We start from the raw sequence: 22,271 nt of genomic DNA on the forward strand, positions 1-22,271 counted from the left end.
TTATGTTGTGAGTCATCTTGGTATGACTCACAAAACTGACTTTGGCAGCTCATACATTTTTTCAGTGTAAATTGTGATCTGGTGCAAGGAGTGTGCACTCTTCCCAACAAGAATTGTATGACTGACGCTCAGAGCTCTGTTGAAAACATGGAAACATCCAAGGAAATATCACATGTGGAAACAGTGTTTGCTTCACAGAGGATCCAGTTTTTTGTCTGCAGTTTTTTTTCTCAAGCTCAACTAGAACAAAAACCAAACATGGCATCCCACAACCAGAATTATGTACCGCAATACAGAGATAAAATAATCACATCTGTATGGTATGTCTATTGACATTATGGTAGAAGTTCGAGAGCCAAACATATTTATTAATAAGACATTTGGTCGAGTTAACAATGGATGGGGTCCATGGGCAGAACGCGTTCTGAGTGGCCAGCTAAACTCAGAGTGTGCAATGATTGGCCAGCTGAGTTCGATGAGTATTATAATTAGCCATCTGTAGTCAGTGATTGTTCTATTGGGTCAACAAGGGCTTTGATTGGTCAGACATTGTCGATATCCTCTTACACCTGGCATGACAAAAACGACAGCTATACACATTGCTGTACTGTTCACAAAGCTAAAAAAACTGTGCATCCAGATTATATTCAACACAAATTTCCTGCAATGAGGTGGTATCCACGAGGTTTGGAAAACTAGTCTCGACAAGTACAGCAGTGCAGGTTTGGTTTGCTGAGTGGCACTGGTGGGTTGAGAGGCTGACTCCTGCAGTCCAGTGACTGCTGTCTGTATTAGAGGCTTTGTCATGCAGTAGGCATCATGGCGCCACTCACGTTTGAAAAGATGCTTGCCCTGTTTTACACTTAGCAATCAGGACAGCGGATTAACACTTGGTGTTTCCAAAACTGGGGTTTCATAAAAAGAAAACACTGCAGTCACCGATAATTAAAAAATGTGGAATCTGAAGACCCCAGCTGCTCAAAAACCGTAGCTGTCCATTTCCCTTTGTATTCTCCATATCTGAGGTGCACAGCAGTACCTCAGCCAAAACAGCAATTTCCACAGTGTGTTGCAGCCATGACCGAAGTGGAGCACAGTAGCCATTCCTGTGCCAGTGTGCCGCTCTGCTGCTTGTTTAATGAAGCATTATAGCTCTGATCTGGCTTTGCACATGCGGTCTGGCTGCCTAGGAGCAACTTTTACTAGACATTAGTCTTATATGAGTGATATCCTTTACTGTTTATTTCACAAATTGCCTTCATTTTGCTTACACCGTTAGACACAGGGCTTTATCAAAACTGCCTTTAGGTGATCTTGCTGTGAGTGATGCTACAGTTAACAAAGTCTAGTCGCAGAGTCTCCAATGGCAGAAAGATGCAACTTTAAGATGTTATCTTTGCATGTAAATGAGTCTGCCAGCTACCAGGCGCTGCAAGATCTTGACTTGCTGATTGTGTGTAACATCAGTCTCCAAATCAGTGCCCCATGCTGGGAGTTGAGAGATCTGCGATTTCTTGTCATGTTGTGCTATTGAATATTAATATTCAGTAACCAGTGAGGCAGTTATAATTTGTGTGACAAAATCATTGATTTCTCTGTTTGGTTTTGGAAATGAATATTAAAAATAATCTGGTTTACAGCGCAGACAGCTGAGTGTTTGGAGAGAGGCCCCAGGTGAACTCTTTGTTGCTCTGTGCAGAAATCTGCTTGCTGACCCGAGGCAGGAGGACGGCCAGCGTCCGAGCGGACACCTACTGCCGGCTCTACTCGCTGTCAGTGGACAACTTCAACGAGGTCCTGGAAGAGTACCCCATGATGAGGAGAGCCTTTGAGACTGTGGCCCTGGACAGACTTGACCGCATCGGTAAGGATTGGTGGGCTGATGGGCCCTCCTGCGTGTGACTGTAGTAGCAGTGCCTGATTGAAGACCAGGTGTTCAGGTCTTTAGATGTGGACTCTGCAATGTGAGCAGTGGTCACTGCTCTAGTCCACATATACTGTATGTTCGTTTCACGAGTCCCAGACTTGCCGGGTCCCAGACCCGTTTTAAGTCCCTGACTTATTGAAGAGGACACCCCTGTGGCTCGCTTTTCAAACTATTAGTTCTTTTAAAGGATCAATTACTGATGTCAGACGGCTACGGATTTCTCCAGACGCTTCTCTAAAAGGATAAGTATGTATCCCCCGAGGTTAGTCCAATTCACAAAAATTATTCACATAATACGTTTATGTTCCTAAATTAATATCGTTTATGACCTTCAGATGCGTTATTCTCCTCGTCTTTTTATGCTCAGCTACTAAAATTTCCCTTTAGTTGTAAAATTCCATATAAATATTCAATACTAAGCGGATTAAAATGTGCACAGTAAAGAGATTAAATTTTTTCACTACCGACCAATGCACCTGTCGGTCATTTTCGCCAGCCAATCACGTACCGCGGTACGCCGTGTTGGCTTGTGGGTAGTTGCGTGCGGTATGGGTTTGTACCGCGAAGTTTGAATGGCTGTATCTGTACAGTACAAGATGAAGTTAAATGCAGTGCAGCGGATACACCTGTTACTGTTACTGTGGCGGGCTTCTTTTCCGTCATACTGTATTGTATATACTGTATATCGAAAGGACCTTTTAAGTCTAGTTTGACATGATGTAAGAGCCATCCCAAAGAGGTTAGTTCACATTTTTGTTTAAATTTACAGTGCTCAAAATAAGACAAAAAGCTTGAAATATCCAGGATTCAATGTCTTTCTTACTAAAGAGCCCACAGCTTGTAAAACTGCTATAAATGGAGATTTTTTTCCTGATCCTGCCAGTCGCACTGCTTTCATAAGTGAGAGCAAGTTACTCTTTTGTGGATACAAAATGTCAAAGACTTCCAATGAATGTAGCCTCCTGGGCAGCATTTTCCATCTGTTTTGAAGCATATTAGTTCCATGGCTCGCTGTTTGAAAACCCTACATGGACCGATTCAGAGCTTAGATTCAAATTGTGCTGGAGGGGCATACTGTATCTACAAAAAGTGCTTTGCTTGTTCTGCGGTCCCCTTGTACAGAATGTGACTAAACACTTCAAATGTCATTCAGAATCCATCTCCAAAAATAGGAGAGAGGCAAGATTTTCATAATATATCTGGCCACTTAGCATCTCAGGTAAATAGATTTTTGTGTGACATTAGGATAAAATATTTCATGTGACATTAGGATAAAATACCATAGTTTAAGATGCATAGTCAATGAACAAATCAAACTTTAATTCATACCTTTTTATTTATCTGACTAGTTCGAGCATTGCTGATGCTTTTTCATTTCTTGACCAAAAACAGCACCACAGAAACCAGTGAGCTGATGAGACTACCCTTCTAACATGCTAATACAGTATGTTTATCATTCTGATACTGAGATAGAAAAGGCAAGGTTACAACATAAGAATTGTTACAAATGAGAGGCCATTCGGCCACTGTAACCTATTTAGTAGAGGTGATTAGCTCAAAGAATTTTATCCTGCCTTTTCCTAAAAGAAACCAGAGTATTGACTTCAACAATATGCTTTGGGGAGGTTCTTCCAGAATCCCACAACCTTTTGTGTACAGAAATGCCTTCTGTGCTCAGTTTTAAATGCAGAGGACATCTGCTGAGTTGATTTTTTCAATGACTACAAGAATTTTGAATGAAAGTATCAGGTTCCCTCATAGACTGCTTTGTTCAAGACCAAAAAGGTTCTTTTCCAGCCTTGTGCAAGAAAAAGGCCTATTAGTTTATGTTGCCTTGAGATTTAACTTTAACTTTCTTCATCCAGTCAGTGTGGCGAAGCAATAAATAGTTCAGGGTGTGAATGGATAATTGAATGTGGATATTGTACTATTGTACTATGTACTATTGTACATTCTAGTTATTCTTTTGTAACACTGGCTCCATCTCAGGTCCCCATGCTCCAAGACAGAAATAGCTGCTCTAGAGGCAGTACAATTAAAAGGGACCAAATTGCTGACCTGAAGGAGAGGCCACATTAAGACAGATCAAGGAAACTGATCTGTAACTGAGTCTTTATTCACATTTTTGAAGTTCTGAATGGCATTGATCTCACTATTCCAGAGCACTTCAAGACCAACAACTGATGCAAGGACCTAGGGACACAGGAAAGCAAACTTGCTTTTGAAGTGTTTTGAATTCTTGCAAAAGATTGGTTAATATCTACATTATCTACATTAATAAAGTATCATTTGTAGTCCCTGAACTTTAGTGCTGCACAATTTGCTTCAGCACTTAACACACACTGGAATTTGTATTTAACAGAACATTATAGTTTATACTGGAGTTTATACTACACACTCCATTGATCTACCAGAACAGTCACAGACATCCACTGAGACACATTTTGTTAGGCTGTTGGTTTCTCCCAATATGGTGATTAAAAAAGCAAATTCAGCAAAGCGTAGTGAATTTGACAGAAACAGCTCCCTCTGATGCCTTCAGAACATATAAAGCATGGTAAATCATCCTGTACTTTTCACTCATTTAGCCTGTTAGCACTAAGCTATCTTATGGTTTCTTTTAAAACCATAGGGGAGTTATTGAAAACAAATTAAATGAGTTCAAAATGTAGAAAATAGCCATGGGAGAAATGTAAATTTATATGGAGGATTTCCAGGTTAATGTTCCTTTAGGATACAACTGAACCATGCAAGGCAGGCCAGAGATATTTGCCAAATCAGAGCTCCACCACGGTTTGTGTCCATTTCTGCAGCCTAACCTCAGCCAAAGAGAGACTGTGTCCAAACCGGAGATCCCAGGCTATAGAACACCCTTGAATGCTATGGTTTGTACTGAAGAAAGTGCTGCAAAAATATTTATCCCCACATGTATTTCCAATGTCCAATGACAAGACTTTTGAGCTTAGCACTGCAATGTCTTATGAACCCATAGCTTCTTGCTGTCTAAATACAGCTACACTCCCCTCTGCTCTGTACCACAAGCCTCTGAAGCCCTGGCCCACAGTATCTTCACAGAATCTTCTGAGGTCTGTTTCAGATGAGCTCGAAGTGACTTAAATAGGCCAACTGTTTCCTTTATAAAAATAATAAGGGCTCTTCCTGAATGGAATAATGTCTCTTTAAAATCTTGACCACACACTGATAACCAAGTTGCTGTCTGCGTGCAGTGATACAGTGTTTAAAAAGTCTCTAGTAAATTCCACTTTAAATTAAGTGCAGTGAACAGAATATGAGGTTATAGGTGGAAACAAATTCAAAAGGCACTAGAACTTTTTAACATAGAAAACATTCAATGTAGGGATTCCCAGCACATTTAGTGAAGGTGAAAATGCAGATATCTCACAGATATAGGCTTGACACTGTGATCAATCAGTGTACAGGATAGTGATAAGCAAGCATTAGTCATAAAAGTTAGTTTAACATCTACACTGCTTCACATCATGACCTGTTATATGTAAAGTCAACTTTTATACATTTAAATATTGTTTGGAATCACAGCCCCACAGGTCTGTGACTCTCAAGAGCCAGGAAGGAACATCACTTTGCTGCTTTGTAGACTTTGTAGACTTTTGTGCCAAAGTCTAGACATGTAGACACTGTCACGAGTTACCATTGTAGAAATCACTTAATGATCAGGTTCTTGAGGTGAGCAGGAAAGCAGATCTTTATTGTATGCATACAGGAGCACAGTACAGAATACAGTTCTGAATGTTGCTCAAATTGAATATAGCAGTGTTTCCTTTATTATACAGTGAGAGTCATATAAGAGAAAGCCAAAACAATAGCAGATATTCCAGCAGAAAAACATCTACAAAATATTTTCTTAGGTAGTTTCAAAACGGAATGTCTGCTACCTGATAAAAGAGAGTCATGAGCCATTTCAGCTATCAGCCAGCTACTCACCAAGGCTAATGATAATTATGAGAACAGGGCCTGTTGTTTTTTTCTCAAAGCACATAATTCTTAACCCTTTGGATTTTTTCACTATATACACACAGTATCTTGTGAGCATTAACAGCTCACTCCTCCAGGAATGCTTTCTCTTTGACACCAGCCTGACTGTTATGAAAAGTGAGTAGTTTGGACGAGACGAAGCCAGGCAATCTCTGATTCACATTGATCACAATCATGGTAACTGACAATATACTGTACACGAGCAGCAAATATCAATTGCTGCAGTAATTGGTCATCACATTTACCAACCAACCTAATAGACTCATTGTAGATATTTTTGTCATAATTTCTCTCAAAATATCTAGAAAACTTAAAGGCTACTTTTTATACAACAAAATACAGATTTGGATTAACTGCTCTTTTAAAACACAATGACTAAACTTTCAGTAGAAGGTCACAATTTATTTTTTTTCTGTAGGAAGAAGGTCACTGAGTTATAGCAAATAATAATTTTTTGTGAAGCTCAATGTCAAAAATAACAATCATCTAATTTATTTATTTGATGATTATTATTTTATTGGATGTACTCCTTATTCCAATATGTTTTTCAAGGGTTAAAATAAAAAAAAAAACAGTTAATTTGAAACAGAACTCTAACAAGTATAATGGGTTACAATTTTTTGGCATTTGCACAAAATGAAAACGAATACAATAAATGAGATCCAGCCTAATTGCTTGACAGAGTGTATGGTCTGCAAGTGCAGCTCTGAACTGCTGTTTTTTTGCTGGAGAAAGGAAACCAAGATCTGAAGATGTCTATTCACTTCTGTGCTGAATCTGCTTCTAGAGGAGGTGGCAAGGAAGTTTGCCTCACGTTCTTCTAGAGACAGACCTTCTCCTGTGAGAGCTTGTGTCACCAGGGATTACAGGAAGCCCTGGGAAAGTCAGCTCTTCCGCATCAAGCGAAAATGACGCTGGCACTTCCAGGAAGCCCCTGCTGTCAACAGAGCTCCTGCCTTTCATTGTGTCTTTGCCACAAGCCCTCCTGTGCTCAGCAAAGCATGAGCTCCTCTCCTCTACATTGGCTTCACCTTTTCAAGCCCTCTTGCATAATGAATTCATTCAAATAGCACTGCTCTGCTAATTAATTACTGCCTTAATGGACCCAGCGCAATCTGATTTGAATTAACTGGGGACTGCTGCACCTCACCTGATAAACTAGTAATTGTATTCTCAATCGGAAGTGTTGATATTCTAAAAGCTGCTTTTTCTCATTGTGATATTTTTTTTTTGCCAGGGTGCATTTCATTTGTGATGTGTCATGTTACACAGAAATATTTATCTCTGCGTTTAACCTGTCAGGCACAGAGCTTTTCTAGGTGGGATGGTCAATATAACGTGTTTCCAGTGCCCAATGATAAACTGTTACATTTATTTTTTGTGTATGAAGTACTCATGCGGTAAGTCTGAACCATTTATAGTCGAAAAGCAGACTTTGTTTTTTTTGTTGTTTTACATTTTAAAATTGTGCTTTATAGAAAGAGCATTAGTAAAATGCTACTACTGAAAATGGAAAATACTTTAAAATATGAAAGTTCTTGGGTGCGTTTTTATGCACCACGTTATGGAAACAGGGGATCGATGCCAGGTACAAAAATATATATTAATGTTATTTTTAACACGGATGTATTCTAAAAAATACCACCATTCTCATATATACAAAATAAAAATTGAGATTATTTTCTGTACATTGCAAAAAAAAATAAGCCATCAGAGATTTTTTTGTTACTTTATGTAGGGATTTTACACCTCCCTCTCCCCAGTATTTAATTATTCAATCTGTTTAGTTCATTTCTAACAAAGTGTCCCCAGAACTATCACTTTCTGTCTGTGTACTGTTACCAGACCAGGCACCTCTGAAAGTCAGCTAGGACACACCTGACGAATGCGCGGCTCCAGCTGCCCTTTCTCAGCTCTGCACTGCGTCTCCGAGTGGAGATGATGAAGTATCCCTGATGCCAATTTAACAACACCAGATCTATAGGCTGTGTCCTGCACTTCAAGCAGATGCCTATCATTAAGAGTATTTGTTTGTTTAGAACTCCCTGGCAGAAGTGTGTTAATGGAAATGACTATGTGATACAACAAAATCAAATAATATTCTGCTGGACGGTATTATTGTTATGAAACTGCTACTGGTTAGTCCACTGCTCTCTATACCCTGGCTGACACAGGTTACACACAGATGACCTGAGGCATCCTGAGTTCACTTCAACTTAAGAGCAGAGGATCAAAGAGGACAAAGATGTATCTTCAGTGATGGGCTGTTTATTTTTTGGAGTCCACAGACATGCTCTCCTCCTACAGCTGAGGTCTGTTTTTCCCCACTGGTATAATTGGCAGTAAAGTGGTCTGTTCACTGGGACTGGGACTAATGTGCAGAGCTTCTTGTCAGAGACATTCAGAGAGCAGAAAGGATAAAATGCTTCACTGCTCCCTCCCGAACAACCATGCAGATTAACCCTCTAGTGACAACTGCCCCCTTCCACGTAAGCCTACAGTAACGGATCCTGACAGGCAGTGAATCAGACGCTTCTGGTCACAAAAACAGGGAGGAAGTCAGACTGCACAGCTCACGAAAGATTGTTTTCTCCACAGTTCATATCAAATGAAATCCATATGAAATTATGTGCCGAATTTCTCGTGGTGTTTCATTTTGTTCTGGAATTAAAAGTGGTCATCCTGTTTTCTGGCGGTTTGAAGTATTTGACTATGTAGAACTTTAACATGCTGTTACAATTACATTTTGAAAAACTTGAGAAAGACTCACCTTCACACCAACAAAAAGTAAAAAATGAATCATGTATATTGCAAAGCTGGTCTATATACTAGTGCACTGCTTTTTCAGAATATTTTCTATATGACAATATTATTGTACATGCTATTGTACTATTCTACATCGTATTGTGTTATTCTATGCAGTATAGCACTAAACCACCTTCTTTCAAATTCAGATTTATGCCAAGATTTTCAATGAATAGGTTACATGCACTTGAGTTGTCTCCCACTTGAGAAATACCATTTTATTTTCAAGGATACTATAGCTGATTTGGCTTAAAGGCCTTTGTTGTTTAGAGGTTTCTAAAGTGGAAATCAAAGAAATGACTGGAGCTCGGCCGCACCCTGATTTAAAATACTATGGTTTGTGGTTTTAATATTCAAAGCACAATCTGGAGGCTACAAGAATGTGTTTTAGTAAAGACAGCCAACCACAGGCCAGAGGCGAGCTGGGGTTTCAATATTTCATGAAACTAAGCGATTATATTAAGGGTTCACTGTGAAAACTGATTCTCTGAAATCTGCTCTTTCTAACTAAGCCCTTTGCATGTAAGCTGAAACAGTCATATGGAGATCTTTGATTTGTCACTGCGTTTCCAGTATGGCTCTCGCTGTCACAAGAAAGGAAGACAAGATGCAGTGTTTAGTTTTGCATGATAAACTGGGATGAGGATTATTACCTGGGGGACACAGAGGGTGGCCTGTCCTTGACCACTCCTTCCCCAGTAGTTCCAGTGCAGTTCCAGTTCAGCAGGTGGTCCCTTGAAAGTTAAAGCAGTGACTGGCGGGCTTTGGAGAGAGGCTGTGCAGGAGATTACATTACTTTAAAGCCAACTGGACCGTTGTGAAGCAGGACTGTCAAAATATACTGAGGGTGAGCACTGAAGCTCCTGATAGGTTTCCCATTGACAAGTCAAAAACCTGTTTTGACATAAACCTGCAGGATTGTGTAGTGGTGGAACAAAACCTGGGAAAAGTTAGATGCACACTCTACATGCAGACATATTGCACCTCTTAATGCTTTTATTATCAGATGATTATCAAACTCTTTGTTCATCCTTCCATTATCAGAAAGCTGCTTATTCCTCCTGTATAACAGGGTCTCAGCAACCCGGAGCCTGTCCAGCAAGCATAGTTTTTCAGTAGTGTTATTTGTCTTTCTGAAGTTACACAGTGGATTATATTTTTATCAGTAAGCTGTGGTTATATAAATAAACTCACAAAAAAAATCCAGTTTAATTTTTTAGCAACGTAATGTGTCTGTATTTCCAATGTAATTATATGACAGGTAAAATACATTATAAATAAAATCAATATTTATTTTATGATGAACGCATGTTTGAATGCATTATATATCCATCCATTTTTTAATTGTTTCATCCAATTCAGGGTTGCATTGCATGTATTTGGATTATTTTCTTTTTAACATGCATTTCTTCGGCACAGCCATTATTTAATACAGGAACACTTAAAAATGTATATTGTCCTCAACCAGGCTATGGGAGGTCTTTATGAACAAAAGTATTCACAAAACATTTTGAAATTAATGTTGTTGCACTTGCTGAGCTGTGTGCAAACCTGTAATCACTGATAATGCTGTAACCTAAATATGCCTGTTTGATCTCCTAGGGAAGAAGAATTCCATCTTGTTGCACAAGGTCCAACACGACCTCAACTCGGGTGTCTTCAACTACCAGGAGAACGAGATCATCCAGCAGATTGTGCAGCACGACAGGGAGATGGCTCATTGCGCGCACCTCCTCCAGAACGCCCCGCCCCCCGTGTCCACGCCCACACCGGTCATCTGGACCCCGCTCATCCAGGCCCCCCTGCAGGCGGCTGCCGCCACCACGTCTGTGGCGATCGCCCTGACCCATCACCCCCGGCTCCCCGCCACACTCTTCCGGCCCCCGGTCTCGGTGCTGGGGTCCCTGAGGGAGCCGTCCAGCCAGCTGAAGAGGTTCCACCCCCTGGTGCCCACCACTGCTGCCTCGGCCAGCGACTCTCCCTCCAGCACGCCCTCCCAGCTCCGCCTGTCGGGAGCCGACACGCCCTCGCTGGCCTCCTTCCAGGCCCAGGCCCAGCCGCCGGCCTCGGCCAGCTGCAGCCAGCCCCCGTCCGCCAGCAGCAGCAGCGCGCCGCCGGGACCCAGCAGTTCTTCCACGTTTCCCTTCAGTCAGTTCCCTACGTCTGGGTCGCCTTCCTCCAGCACTGCTCAGCTCCATCAGCCCCCTCAGCAGCAGCAGCAGCAGCTCTTCCCCTGCAGCACACCTCCATCAGGCCTCTTCCAGCAGGGGGCAGCAGGTGGTGCTGCTGCCAGTAATTTTGGCCCGTCAGCTACAGGCTCCCCGAATCTCCTTCTCGGCCAGCTGCAGCCTCCTCCCCCCAGAGCTCCTCAGGTGGGGTCCTTACAGCAGTTCGCAGGGGGGGGCAGGACTTCCAGTGGACTTAACCTCTTCCACACCCCTCCATCCAGCTCGCCATCATCCAGCTTGAGCCAGCTTGCCCAGCCAGCCTTGGGATCCCCATCATCTTTAGCACAACACAGTCTGGCTGGCTTACAGTCCGGCTTCATAGCCCAGCTCCATCAGGAGCGCTCAGCCATTTCAGCTCTGGTCCAGCACGGCTCCGGAACTGCCTCCCCTTCCTATACCCCCGTGGCACCAAGCCCCACTGTCCAGAGCCCCGTGGTGGGGAGAACTTTCCAGTACAGTGACCCCTCGAGTGTGACTGGTTCCCACAGCTCCCTGCTCACTCCACAGACTTCTTGCCCAGCCCAGCCCCTTAGCCAGAGCCAGTCCAAAGCAGGCACAGCATTGCCGGTGGGCCGCTTCTCCCAGGAAATCAAACTGATATCGGCCTCACACCCCTCCTTGCCCCAAGAGGTAGCTCAGGCTATGAGCCGAGCGTCTCCACACTCCTCCAGGGAGTCTGTCACTTGCTTCTCCCCCTTCGCCTCTCCCACTCTCCTGGGAAAACCCTGTAGCTCCATCCCTGGCCGCATGACTCTCCCCAGGCAGATGTCCTCAGGGTCCATACCTCAAACCCCAGGGACCTCCCCCGCCTTCCCTCCTAGGAAGGGCTCCAGCTCGTATGCTTCTGAACTCGAACCCGTCCGGCCCAAATTACCGTCTAATTTGTGAGGTTTAATCACACCCTCCTGCATCCTTTGGACTGCACACTGATCTTCCTATGTGACATTGTTTCCTCTAGGCTTCACTGTGTTTTATTTATTTATTTTAATTCTCCAGTATAACTGTGATTTTACAGTATGACCGGGTGACTTAGAGCTCTAGTTTTGCTTCAGTTATTTTTGTTTTGTTTTTTGACACTCTCTGTCTTCTGGAAATCGAACTCAGCAGTGTTTCTGTCCTGTGACCGTTGATGGGAGGGTGTGAGAAGAATCTGTTTAGAGGAGGGCCATCATTTTTTAACTCCGAAAATGCCAAAAACAGCAACAGAAGCCAGATACGACTGTAAGCATGGCCAGACAGCAGAATATCTTGCAGGGAAGGATGCTCTAAAACCTGCATGTGACACCATCTCTGGGACAAGGGCAGTAGAAATGTTGCTTTTAAAAGACCTAGTCAACCACACGCGATTGTCTCTGGCTTATAAACCAAAAAATACATGTATTTCCTCTGGATGACAGAGTCTGGCACTTCTCCTCCAACCAACACGGCTTGAGGCCATGTAGGAAGTTGCTGAACTAGGGATTATAGACCTTAGGATATGATATGGAAAAAGAAAATAAAATAAAGCTGAAGGCTTGTTTTTAGAAACAGTTTCCTTACAAATTCACAGTGTCTTCCAAATAAATGTAGCAGGTCTTAGAGCTTGTGGAAAGATATCAGCTTGCCCATTTTTGGACAAGTCAAGGCTGTAGACAAAGAAATAGAAAATTTACCTTGGTAAATTACCTTTGCACTTCCATCATGGTTTAACTTTAAATCTTATGCTCGTTTACTTTACTTTTACTGTGCTCTCCTGTATATTTACTGTGCTTTCAACAATGTGCTTTACTACACAAGACCTTGACACTGCATTCTGGCATAGTAACTGAGAACTTTATAAAATCCCAAACAGGGTTTGACAAAATCAGCCCATCTTACATCTTTAAAATCAGCAATGACAGAGACCCAGGGACACAAGTGGACATTAGGGTCAGAAGCATATACAGTAGGAAAACAAACGAGGGATATTTCATCATGCAGAGAAGAGAGTTTATATGGTCTGGAGCAGCCTCCAAAGGCATGTTCCTGGCATTGATCAAGTGAGATCCTTAAAGAAATAACTTGGTAGCATCCTGAAGGTAGTAAGGCGGACCATATACTGTACAATAGTCTGCTTTATTTCCCAGATGTTTACAACGACATTCTACCCTTCTAAGTAGCTATCCATGGTATTTTCATAGTGTCGTGTAATAGCAGGAAGCCTGGATAAAAGTGTGCAGCTACTATCTATGTGTAAGTGTCCAGCTTCACTTTCAATGGCAGCATATTGTAAACCAGAGGCGTTCAGTCCTGGTCCCGGAGGGCTGGTGTGTCTGAGGATTTTCAAGGTCTCTTTGAAAGTAGCAGCACCTGAAAAAGCCGGCAGAAGCTATGAATCTGGTCCAGTTAATCCAGTAAGCAGCTAGTTTAGCTCATGTAGAGCCAACTAAGAAAGAAACCCCACAGACCCACTGGTCCTCCAGGACCAGGATCAGACACCCCTGGTGTAAAGCAGCATATCAATTACTTCTTATTGCAAAGGCCCTCTCACAGCCTAAACTCTCGATAGAGAGCAAGGGTCAGGACAAGGAGTGTGACTGGGTGTCTTCCAGATCCCCCCAGGTTCACTGCAGGGGCGGTCTCCTCTGAGGGAAACTCTCCACCCGATGTTCCTCCAGATCTCGTGTGTGAGCCAAGTGAAGCACGCCGTGCAGTCACACTGATTTTACTTAGAGGTGCTCTTCCAGTGTGGGTTTTAGAGCATTTTCTCCTCCTGAATCTGTCTTGTGACACATTAAGATCTGTTGGTGTTGATTTAAACCACAGAGATGTTGGCTTTGTTGCATTGGGACATTTAATATACTGTAATTATCGGGGCGTTTTATACGAAATCACACAACAAATGAAGTTATCAAACTCCTTGTCATTTTTCAGCTACAGTATATTTAGATGTAAGTACAGTAGTATCACCACTCAATACACAAAGGCACCAATCCTCTAAACGTTTCACAGGGAAAAAAACAGTTATTATAATGCAATAAGCAGCTTCAGTATGAAAAGAAACAGGATCCACAGAATGAATTACTGAAAATTGAACTTAATGGCAATCGAACTCCATATGTTTGAGTACTGCAGTATCTTGTTTCTAAGTCTTTTTCAACAGGTCAATGCAAAAGTGATTTCTGGCACTGAATACTTTGGTTGAGTTTAAAATGATGAATGTATTCCTCCACCTACAGCAATGTACCTTATGTGGTATGGAAATTTATTTTTAACAGAACGTATTGTTTTCTGTTTGGTATCCATGGGTTTCACAATCTCGTAAATTGTTATCCAAGGCTCGTGAAATGTGTAATACAGCACGTTGATCCCTTCCCCTGGTTGATGAGACCATTTCCATAGTGTTTCGGGGGCTGTGGTAGTAACAAGGGGGGCTTTATTTTGTTCTCAGAACAAAATGTGATTTTTAAACCCACAGCTTTTTTATTAAGGGTATAAAACCTTGGCAGTTGGCATTTTAAGAGATACAGTATATGCATAGATATCCAGTGAACACTTTCTAGAGCTGCCCTCCAGTGTTTGGTGCACTTCTTCTGTCCTGTCATCCTCTGTGTTGGTCAGCGAAGAGGGAGATTTGAAGGGGGGAGGTGGGGAGGCTCAGTGCTTTACCACCATGCTCTGCAGAACCAAGAGCAGACCCGCTGAGCCAATTGATCGTCCCCAGATCTCCCCAGCATGCAAGGCGCGATTGAATTGTACTGCAGCTCCTCACTACTTGTCCACAACCCTTTCATACTGCTGTTATTCACAGTTTGTCACCTCCAGGGCAAACACAGCATAGACCTGGATGTACTGCCAAAAAAAATACAGTGCATTGAGATAGTGTGCGGGCACGGTTGGCACCAGAGAGCTCGTTGGTGAGAGGTAAATTCTGGCATTCAACATGCATGATTGGCATAACAGAATGACTCCCCTGTTATTGCCTATTAGAAATCATATAGAATCCAGAGCAAGAACATTGCCACCAACATTCTAATAGCGTTCTGTTCAAAAAGGTAAAATTATGGATAAGTTCTGTGCACTGAATCAGGCAAGAAAACAGCATCGCAGCAAAACAGTGAGTGTTATTTGAAAGTCCAGCAAGTATTTGTGGTTGGTACAAAGTGCACGGTGTCCAGTTTTCAGGTTGTTAGAGTATTAGTAAGGGACACACGAGGACACCTGCTGTATTCTGTTTCAAATTAATTCCTGTGAAAAACAATATCATTTCAGGTCTCGAGGACTATCCTGGGCAGTATAGTAATGTGATTATATCCCTGTCAGATTGCATGAATAAGACACTGTTGTGGCAAATCAGTGTTTGCCAGTATTTATTCATAACTGAACTGTAAAAAGAAAAGGTGTGTGTTAAAAAATTCAATCTGACAGCATTCTCTCTCTCATTTGCATGTTGCAAAGGTTAGGGCTATCTGTGGTGCAGAACACATGGAGATTCACTTTTAAGGAAAGTGGGGAAGGGGTTTGTGTCTTTAGCACGATGACCTGAATAAAGAAGATGTGGTCTAATTAAGAAAACACGCACTATGACTTTGCTGTAGGGTCATTTGGTATCTACTGGGGAAAATTATACAATTTGCAGGACTGCATCTGGGTGAGATTCTATTGTAAGCATGGGACAAAAAATGCTGTGATTAATTACTTTAATTTTGTGCTCTGGGCTATCAGTTAATTAATAAACTAGAGGAAACGGAGGGCATGCCACCCTTGCTGTAGTGGGTACCGTGAAGCACCCATCAGCTGACAAACAGCACTCCTCCCTTCACGTTCAAGCCCTCTGCAGTTACAGTCTGATTTGACAAGGCAGAAGCTCACCTTTTCAGTAAAGCCTTGGCCTCAGTAATGTACCATCCTGACTGCAGCCTGTCAGTGATAAATGAGTTTTAGAGTCTTTCAGGTAGTGTTATAGAGCAATACAGATCCTAATGCATGGCTACCAACCACAGAAGAAATGCTAAAAGCACTTCTTTTTTTTCTTCAAAATGTGTTTGAATAAGTACATATTTTTTACTGTACACATAAAAGTGTTTTTGTAGGTTAAGGAAGTGGCTCTCAATGGCATTAGGACCCAATAAGGATGCATTAGTGGAGCATCGTTGACCTCTTATCATTGAGTGGCACAACAAAAGCCACCCATATGAGTCTAAAAGCTCTTGATAAAAATATATTTAACGCAGAAACGTTCCTTTTAGCCATTTGTGTAAATGGCTTGTGCAAGCTGTTCAAAAATACTGAAAAACTGAAATATGTTGTTTTATCTCAAATCCAGCTTACAGCACTTCTGTAAAGCCAGGCTCAGTTTAACTCTGTGGCTATTGAGCCCTATAGTTCCACCACATGCGGATGCCCAGTTGGCTTCTGACAGCTGTATTCTATAGGGGGCTAGGCTAAGACCACTAATTTATATTGCTGGTCACATGAAGAACTCTTTACCGTAGCTAGTGGTGAAAGGCAGGTCACAGCAGAATAGGACTGGTAGCATTGGGTCAATGACTGGACCAGTACAGAAGAAAAAGAGCACTGTACACAGTACACTTAGTGAATATGATGCAATGATGATTATGGTTTACTCTGTTTCCAAAAAAGTTTCATAAAGCACCTGATTGTTTTCTGTGTTATTATCTAGAATAAACATCTGCAGTGACGTGGCCATAGCACAGCTGACACTGTTGAGAGAGCATGTGTTAGTTCTTTTTTACAGTTTGTCTTGTAACTGGACAAATTAATAAGAAAATCAATGAGATACTCATTTCAGCTCTTTGTCTGCCTGGCATCTGTTGACCATTGCCAGAAATGTAATCGCTAAATCTCACATCCCTCCAGTAATGTCCAGTAAGATACAATACAATTTGTGACCAGTGGGTGAACTGGAAAAAATAATCAGCTGGTATTGTGGGCTATAATAAAGGAACAATTCTACACTAAAACCCCACAGCAACAGGCATCCAAATGATGGTTATTCAATCATGACTCCAGGGGCTTTCAGGTAGTTTTTAGATATAATTTGTATAATTTATATTCATGGTATTATGAATTAAAGAAGTACTAAACTTCGATTACCTAGATGAAAATGTGAGAGAATCAAGGTTTCACTTTCACTTCCAGAAAAAAGAGAGAGAGTTGGAGCAGTGTTTAGTTTCATAAACTTGAAGAGGCCACCATTACCACAATAATAAGTCAAAGATCATTGCATATGTTTATTTTGTAACATGTACAATGATCAGGGTCCTATTTCCCTAACTATCCATAAAATCGTCATGTCCATGCGTGGTGCAGGAAGTTGATTTTTCCCAATGGGTGAATAATTCAAAGATGAAAATGAAATGTTTAATTCTCATTCTTATTAGAGTCAGTAACATGGTTGCATGTAGGACAATGATATTGCATTAGAATGTTATGAGTATGACAGTCTTGCTGGTCAGCTGTGTTGCTGTCACTGGCCTTTGGGTCAGAAATGAATATTGCTGAAATACGACATTGTCTCTGAACAGACTCACCATCTTAAAAACTTACTGTGACAATAGAGTGAAGGATAGAAAACATAAAATCCTATAATCTATGGCAAACCGTGGCAGAGCAGAGTAAATGCATAGTATAAGCATTGTAAAAAACACAAAGATTTTAACACTCCATTTAGAAGAGGATGACTCTGGTTCAAATGGAAAGTTCAATCTCCCCTCCTTTACTCCGAAATTCCAGATGTGGGGTTTAATTCAATAAAAGAAAACAATTCAGTTGGGTATAATCTTCTATTGGCATTAGTAGCTATGCCAAAATTCCAATACAAGACCTGCCAATTGGCTCCACAAACACAGAACCTACACTACATTTTTTAAAAACTTATCTTACGCAGGAGTTACTTCCAACAATAGCAATTGTAAACTACTTTGGTTTGGTCAGTATTTGTTGATAAAAACTACATAGGGTTTTGTGTTTCGCTGATCTGAGCTGTTTGATCAAGGAAAGTGAATGCAGATCAGGATGATGTACTGTATTAATTACCAGTAGTTAAAAAGAAAACTACCTAGTGCACAAAAGATGTGTATAATGTGACAATACATCCTGGTAGTAAAGCCGCAATATCAGTTTACCATTTCTTTCCATATTAAAGAAAATACCTGCCCCATCTTAAAGTGTCGGTGATCCGTGGGAATAGGCAGTGAACCCAATCATTGAGAAAAGAAATTGTGTGAGAGAAACACAAAACATTACTTCTAGTTTTCATTTCTTGCATATGAATTTAGGATTATTCTTATGAGTGTACTATTCTAAGAAATGTTCATTATCATCATCATTCAGAGATCATTAATATGTAATTATTACTACATACCAGATTGTTCCCCACTCAACATCCTTCTAAGGTGCATAGCATTTTTAATTGACGAATTGTGCATTTCCAAGCCTTTATCAGTCATAAAGAACTTCTGAAAAATGTAGAACTAAAAAGTATTTGTTCAAAAAGTATGTTGAGTTATACAGTAGTTTATTATTTATTATTTATTATTTATTTATAATCCATATTGATATACCATGATCCACCTTTATTTTGTATTGCATCCATCACAACAAGTTGCCACAGAGTGCTTCACACGGACAAAGTAAAACATGTAAATTAAAGCAGAACTGTGTAACAACGAAAGATACTGCAGTGTTTAAACAAGGAGCTGGAGCATTGCATTGTGTTTCTATACCTGCGTTTCTTATACTGCACATCACCTGGTGAACTGGGAATGTGTGACAGAAGAGACAAAGTCTATATGTGTTCCTTGAGATTTGGGATGGAAGATATTAAAGTTTTTCAAGGGTACAAACAAGAATGGCGAGCACTAAAAGAACGTGCTGCATTCAGAAGTATAAACCTGTTCTCAGGTGAACTGGAACTGAAAGCATTGTGCATGTTATGGCTCCTCACAAAGTATGAATGCAATGTATGAGTATGGAAGAATCTGATCTGTTTTTAATTCAAATGCATTTTGTTTTGGGATGTCTTTTCAAACTGCTTCTTATTAAGCTGCTCCAATTATGTCCAAAATATTTCAACTTAATGCTACACACTACCTCAGGTTTTTACGGTCTCTTTGCATTCTGCCAGACATCATGAGTCAACACTCTCCTTTGCAGTCTGGAGCCCTAGCAGTAGTTCGTAGAGTAAAGAAGAGGTGAAAATGAAAACAGCCTCCATCTGTCACATCAGGTTGATTCTGCAGTCTCAGCAGCAGCTCCGGCACAGGGAACCTTTAACTCCACTTGGTGTTTTTCCCATTCTGGGACACTCTGTTTTTTTTCCACATAAGTAGAAATCTCTTTCTAGAATTTGTAGGAAATGAAGCAAATGAACCAGTACCAGTGATTTTCTTTTTTACCATGCATTTGAACAGGTGATAACAATATATTGTCTGCCTTATAGAAAATGGACTGATAATGCCATCGGTATATTTGTGCTATTCGTTTTAAATGCAAACTCCTTAAACACTCCCTTGTAAAGGCTTCCAAGCTTCACCCATGGACGTATCGGACTGTCCAAGCAGGTACAGCAGCTTTTGTCATTTCTCATGAGCCTGTCCACTTTGCTTTTCATCCATACTTTTCTCCTCTCGCTTAATAATCAGTGACACATACAGTATGCATCTTGTCCTTTCTGGAGAGTTTGTCTTTGACTGAAAGGAAGGCAGTGCAGAACTGCAAGGGGCTACAGTACAGCCACCAAAAACGCATCCAGAAACTGTAAGAGTTTTTTCCAGAGAAAGTAGAAACCCAAACCACTGAGCATGATAACAGCGTGATTAGTGACTAAATTAGGGAGCTAGTTCGAGTGAAGGATACATTATAATAATTGCATGTAAATTCGTCAGCACTTAATTTGGATTTGGAGCCTCTTAATAAGAACGCCTTATCAAACGTGTCATTTGAAAATTGGTGTTTTCCTTATGTGACAGGCGTACGTGATGTTACTACAGAATGGAAACTGAAGCTGAAATCTGTGTTGCTTTGCGAAAGATACAAGAATTGCATACTGTGAAGTTATATGTATATTTCATCTGTTAATATCTATTTATACATATTTATATATAGTTTTTTTTCCAGTATGCATTCTAGAGATTAAAAATGGGATTGCTGTTAACTGAAGTGAAAAGCACTGTTCATTGAACTATGTATACCTACAAATACTTTTTTTGAAAGGAATATGTATTGCTCTAAACACTGTATAATCTCATAATGTTTAACATATCTTGGACTGTGAAAATATGTACTTTATCTATTTCTAAAATAAGGTTCTTATTTTCTTTTTGTAAATGGAGTGAAAGTCCTATCGATGACTGAAGAGACATGTTTCTGAGGGAGAACACTATTTTTGACTGCTTTGCTATTGATCTAAGGACACCTATATATTAAATAATATATATTATTTTTTTCTGTAACCAAATCTGAACTCTGGGAAAAAGCAATAAGGGAGCTGTACAGGGCAGTGCTGTCTGAGTGTGTGTATCTGAAGTGCTGGGTGTAAGACATTCACATCTAGGAAGCAAAAACTGGTTTGGAGATAAGCACACATACTGGATAATATCACAAGGTAAGAAATAAACTATTATGGATATCTCTGTTATGTTTAGTACACTTTTATTTATGCCTCATGCTCTCTTGTACCTTTATTTAATCCTACTATGGACAAAAATGTCTTTGCAAGTTGAAAAATTGGTTAAACTGGAGATGACATTTGAAGATTTAATATAATGTTGTTATCCTTTTTTAAATGTTCAGTGGGTTAAATCATGCTCTGTTTTACTTATCAGCTGATCCAAGGCAGCACAAGTAAATACTGAAAACTGGGATATAAAATTGACTACTTTAATCTGTTACAGGAAGGAAAACACAAAATGCAGGAGAGCTTGGCACTGCAGAACCACTCTCGTTGCCCCTGTGCTGCATTTGTTTCAGTGACTTTTCACTGGAAACAAATGTGACTTTAACCAGAGCATCCTGTTCACATCTGCCACCAGATTCACATGCCAGGCTGTCTCAAGCCTCTGACCAATGAACATCTGAGTGGCCAGAACTGAAGGCCATTATTACTGCTTCCTTCAGTGAAATAGTATTAAACCAACAGATGTAATGAAAAACACATCAAATATAGTTGATGTGTATTTCTCCAGTCAATCTCCAGTTCAGTTGTGTTCCCCTGTGTATCTGTCATATACCAGAGTGTGGTTATGGTTTTGCAGAATATTATTCTGAATAATATTCAGAATTATTAATTGAAGATTTTCACATTTTTGTAGCCTGTTTATTGGTATTTTAATACTGAGATTTTGTAAGATTTAGAATACCAATACAGAGGCTGTAAAGTTTTCACCCTTGTCTTGTCCCAGAGGAAGTGGATCATGTGGCCAGAGACTCCTCCAGTCTAGTGCCATAAGGAACTCAAAGCACAGACTCCCCCTGGCTGGATCAGTTGTCCATGAGAGGGTTCAGCCCTTGTCATGTTGAGCTGGCTGGATTATCTCCTCAGTAGGATTACAGCCCCTGTGCAGTGGGGACTCGAACCCATGTTTCTGCAGTGAGGAAAAGTAGAGAACCCTAATCACTGTTGCCCTTTCACATGGATCGCGCTTGTTAATTCCTGCATTTATACACTAATCTGTTGCGGGTGCTTTTCAGACACAGCATGGCCACATACACCAGCCCTCAGGGTTCTGCAGTTCACAGGGGGTGACATCCGTCCTGATTTTGGATCCTTCCTAGTGACAGCCACTACACAGGACTGCTAGTACTGCAGACAACTGCATTTATGTAACAAACAGTAATTTAAAAAATATTCATATTTACACAGAGCTAACAGTAAGGGAGTTTTACAAAAGCTCCCTTACTGTTAACCAGAAACAGACTCATTGCAGTGTAAAATGTTTTATACAGAAAAGTCTACCCAAACTGTTCACATCAGTGCCAGGTGCCTGTGGGTTGCTGATGGTATCAGTGAGAGCTGCATCCCTCTTCTGTCCAACAGCTTTGCCCTACTGTCTGCACAATGAGCGTACAGGACAAAAAGAGGGGGGTTTTCAGAGAACGGGTGGTCTTGTCTCCATCTATCCAGTGCAGATAGGAGGAACGCTACTGTCAGCTGAACTGATCAAGAGTAGATATTTAAAATGAACACAAAAATGCATCTCAAAAGGGGTTTATTTTGAAAAGAACAGATGGTTTCGCATTCAGGGACAGTTAGAAATGAGACACAGGCATTTTAAAGACAGGTGAGGTGCCTCAGCAAATAGGGTTGTGCGTCGTAA

At 40.9% G+C, this 22,271-nt stretch overlaps 1 protein-coding gene across 1 annotated transcript in view; it reads left to right on the forward strand.

The window, feature by feature from the left end:
• hcn4 (hyperpolarization activated cyclic nucleotide-gated potassium channel 4) overlaps positions 1 to 12,470 on the forward strand; it is a 94,928-nt gene extending 82,458 nt beyond the window's left edge. Inside the window, exons 7-8 of the mRNA XM_088921354.1 lie at positions 1,700 to 1,864; positions 10,349 to 12,470. Coding sequence (XP_088777480.1) covers positions 1,700 to 1,864; positions 10,349 to 11,862 — 1,679 coding nt within the window. The 3' untranslated portion in view covers positions 11,863 to 12,470. The remainder of the gene's footprint in view (positions 1 to 1,699; positions 1,865 to 10,348) is intronic.
• The last annotated feature ends 9,801 nt before the right edge of the window (positions 12,471 to 22,271 follow it).

Source organism: Atractosteus spatula, chromosome 7 (genome assembly GCF_055471065.1).
Source record: "Atractosteus spatula isolate fAtrSpa1 chromosome 7, fAtrSpa1.hap1, whole genome shotgun sequence".
NCBI lineage: Eukaryota > Metazoa > Chordata > Actinopteri > Semionotiformes > Lepisosteidae > Atractosteus > Atractosteus spatula.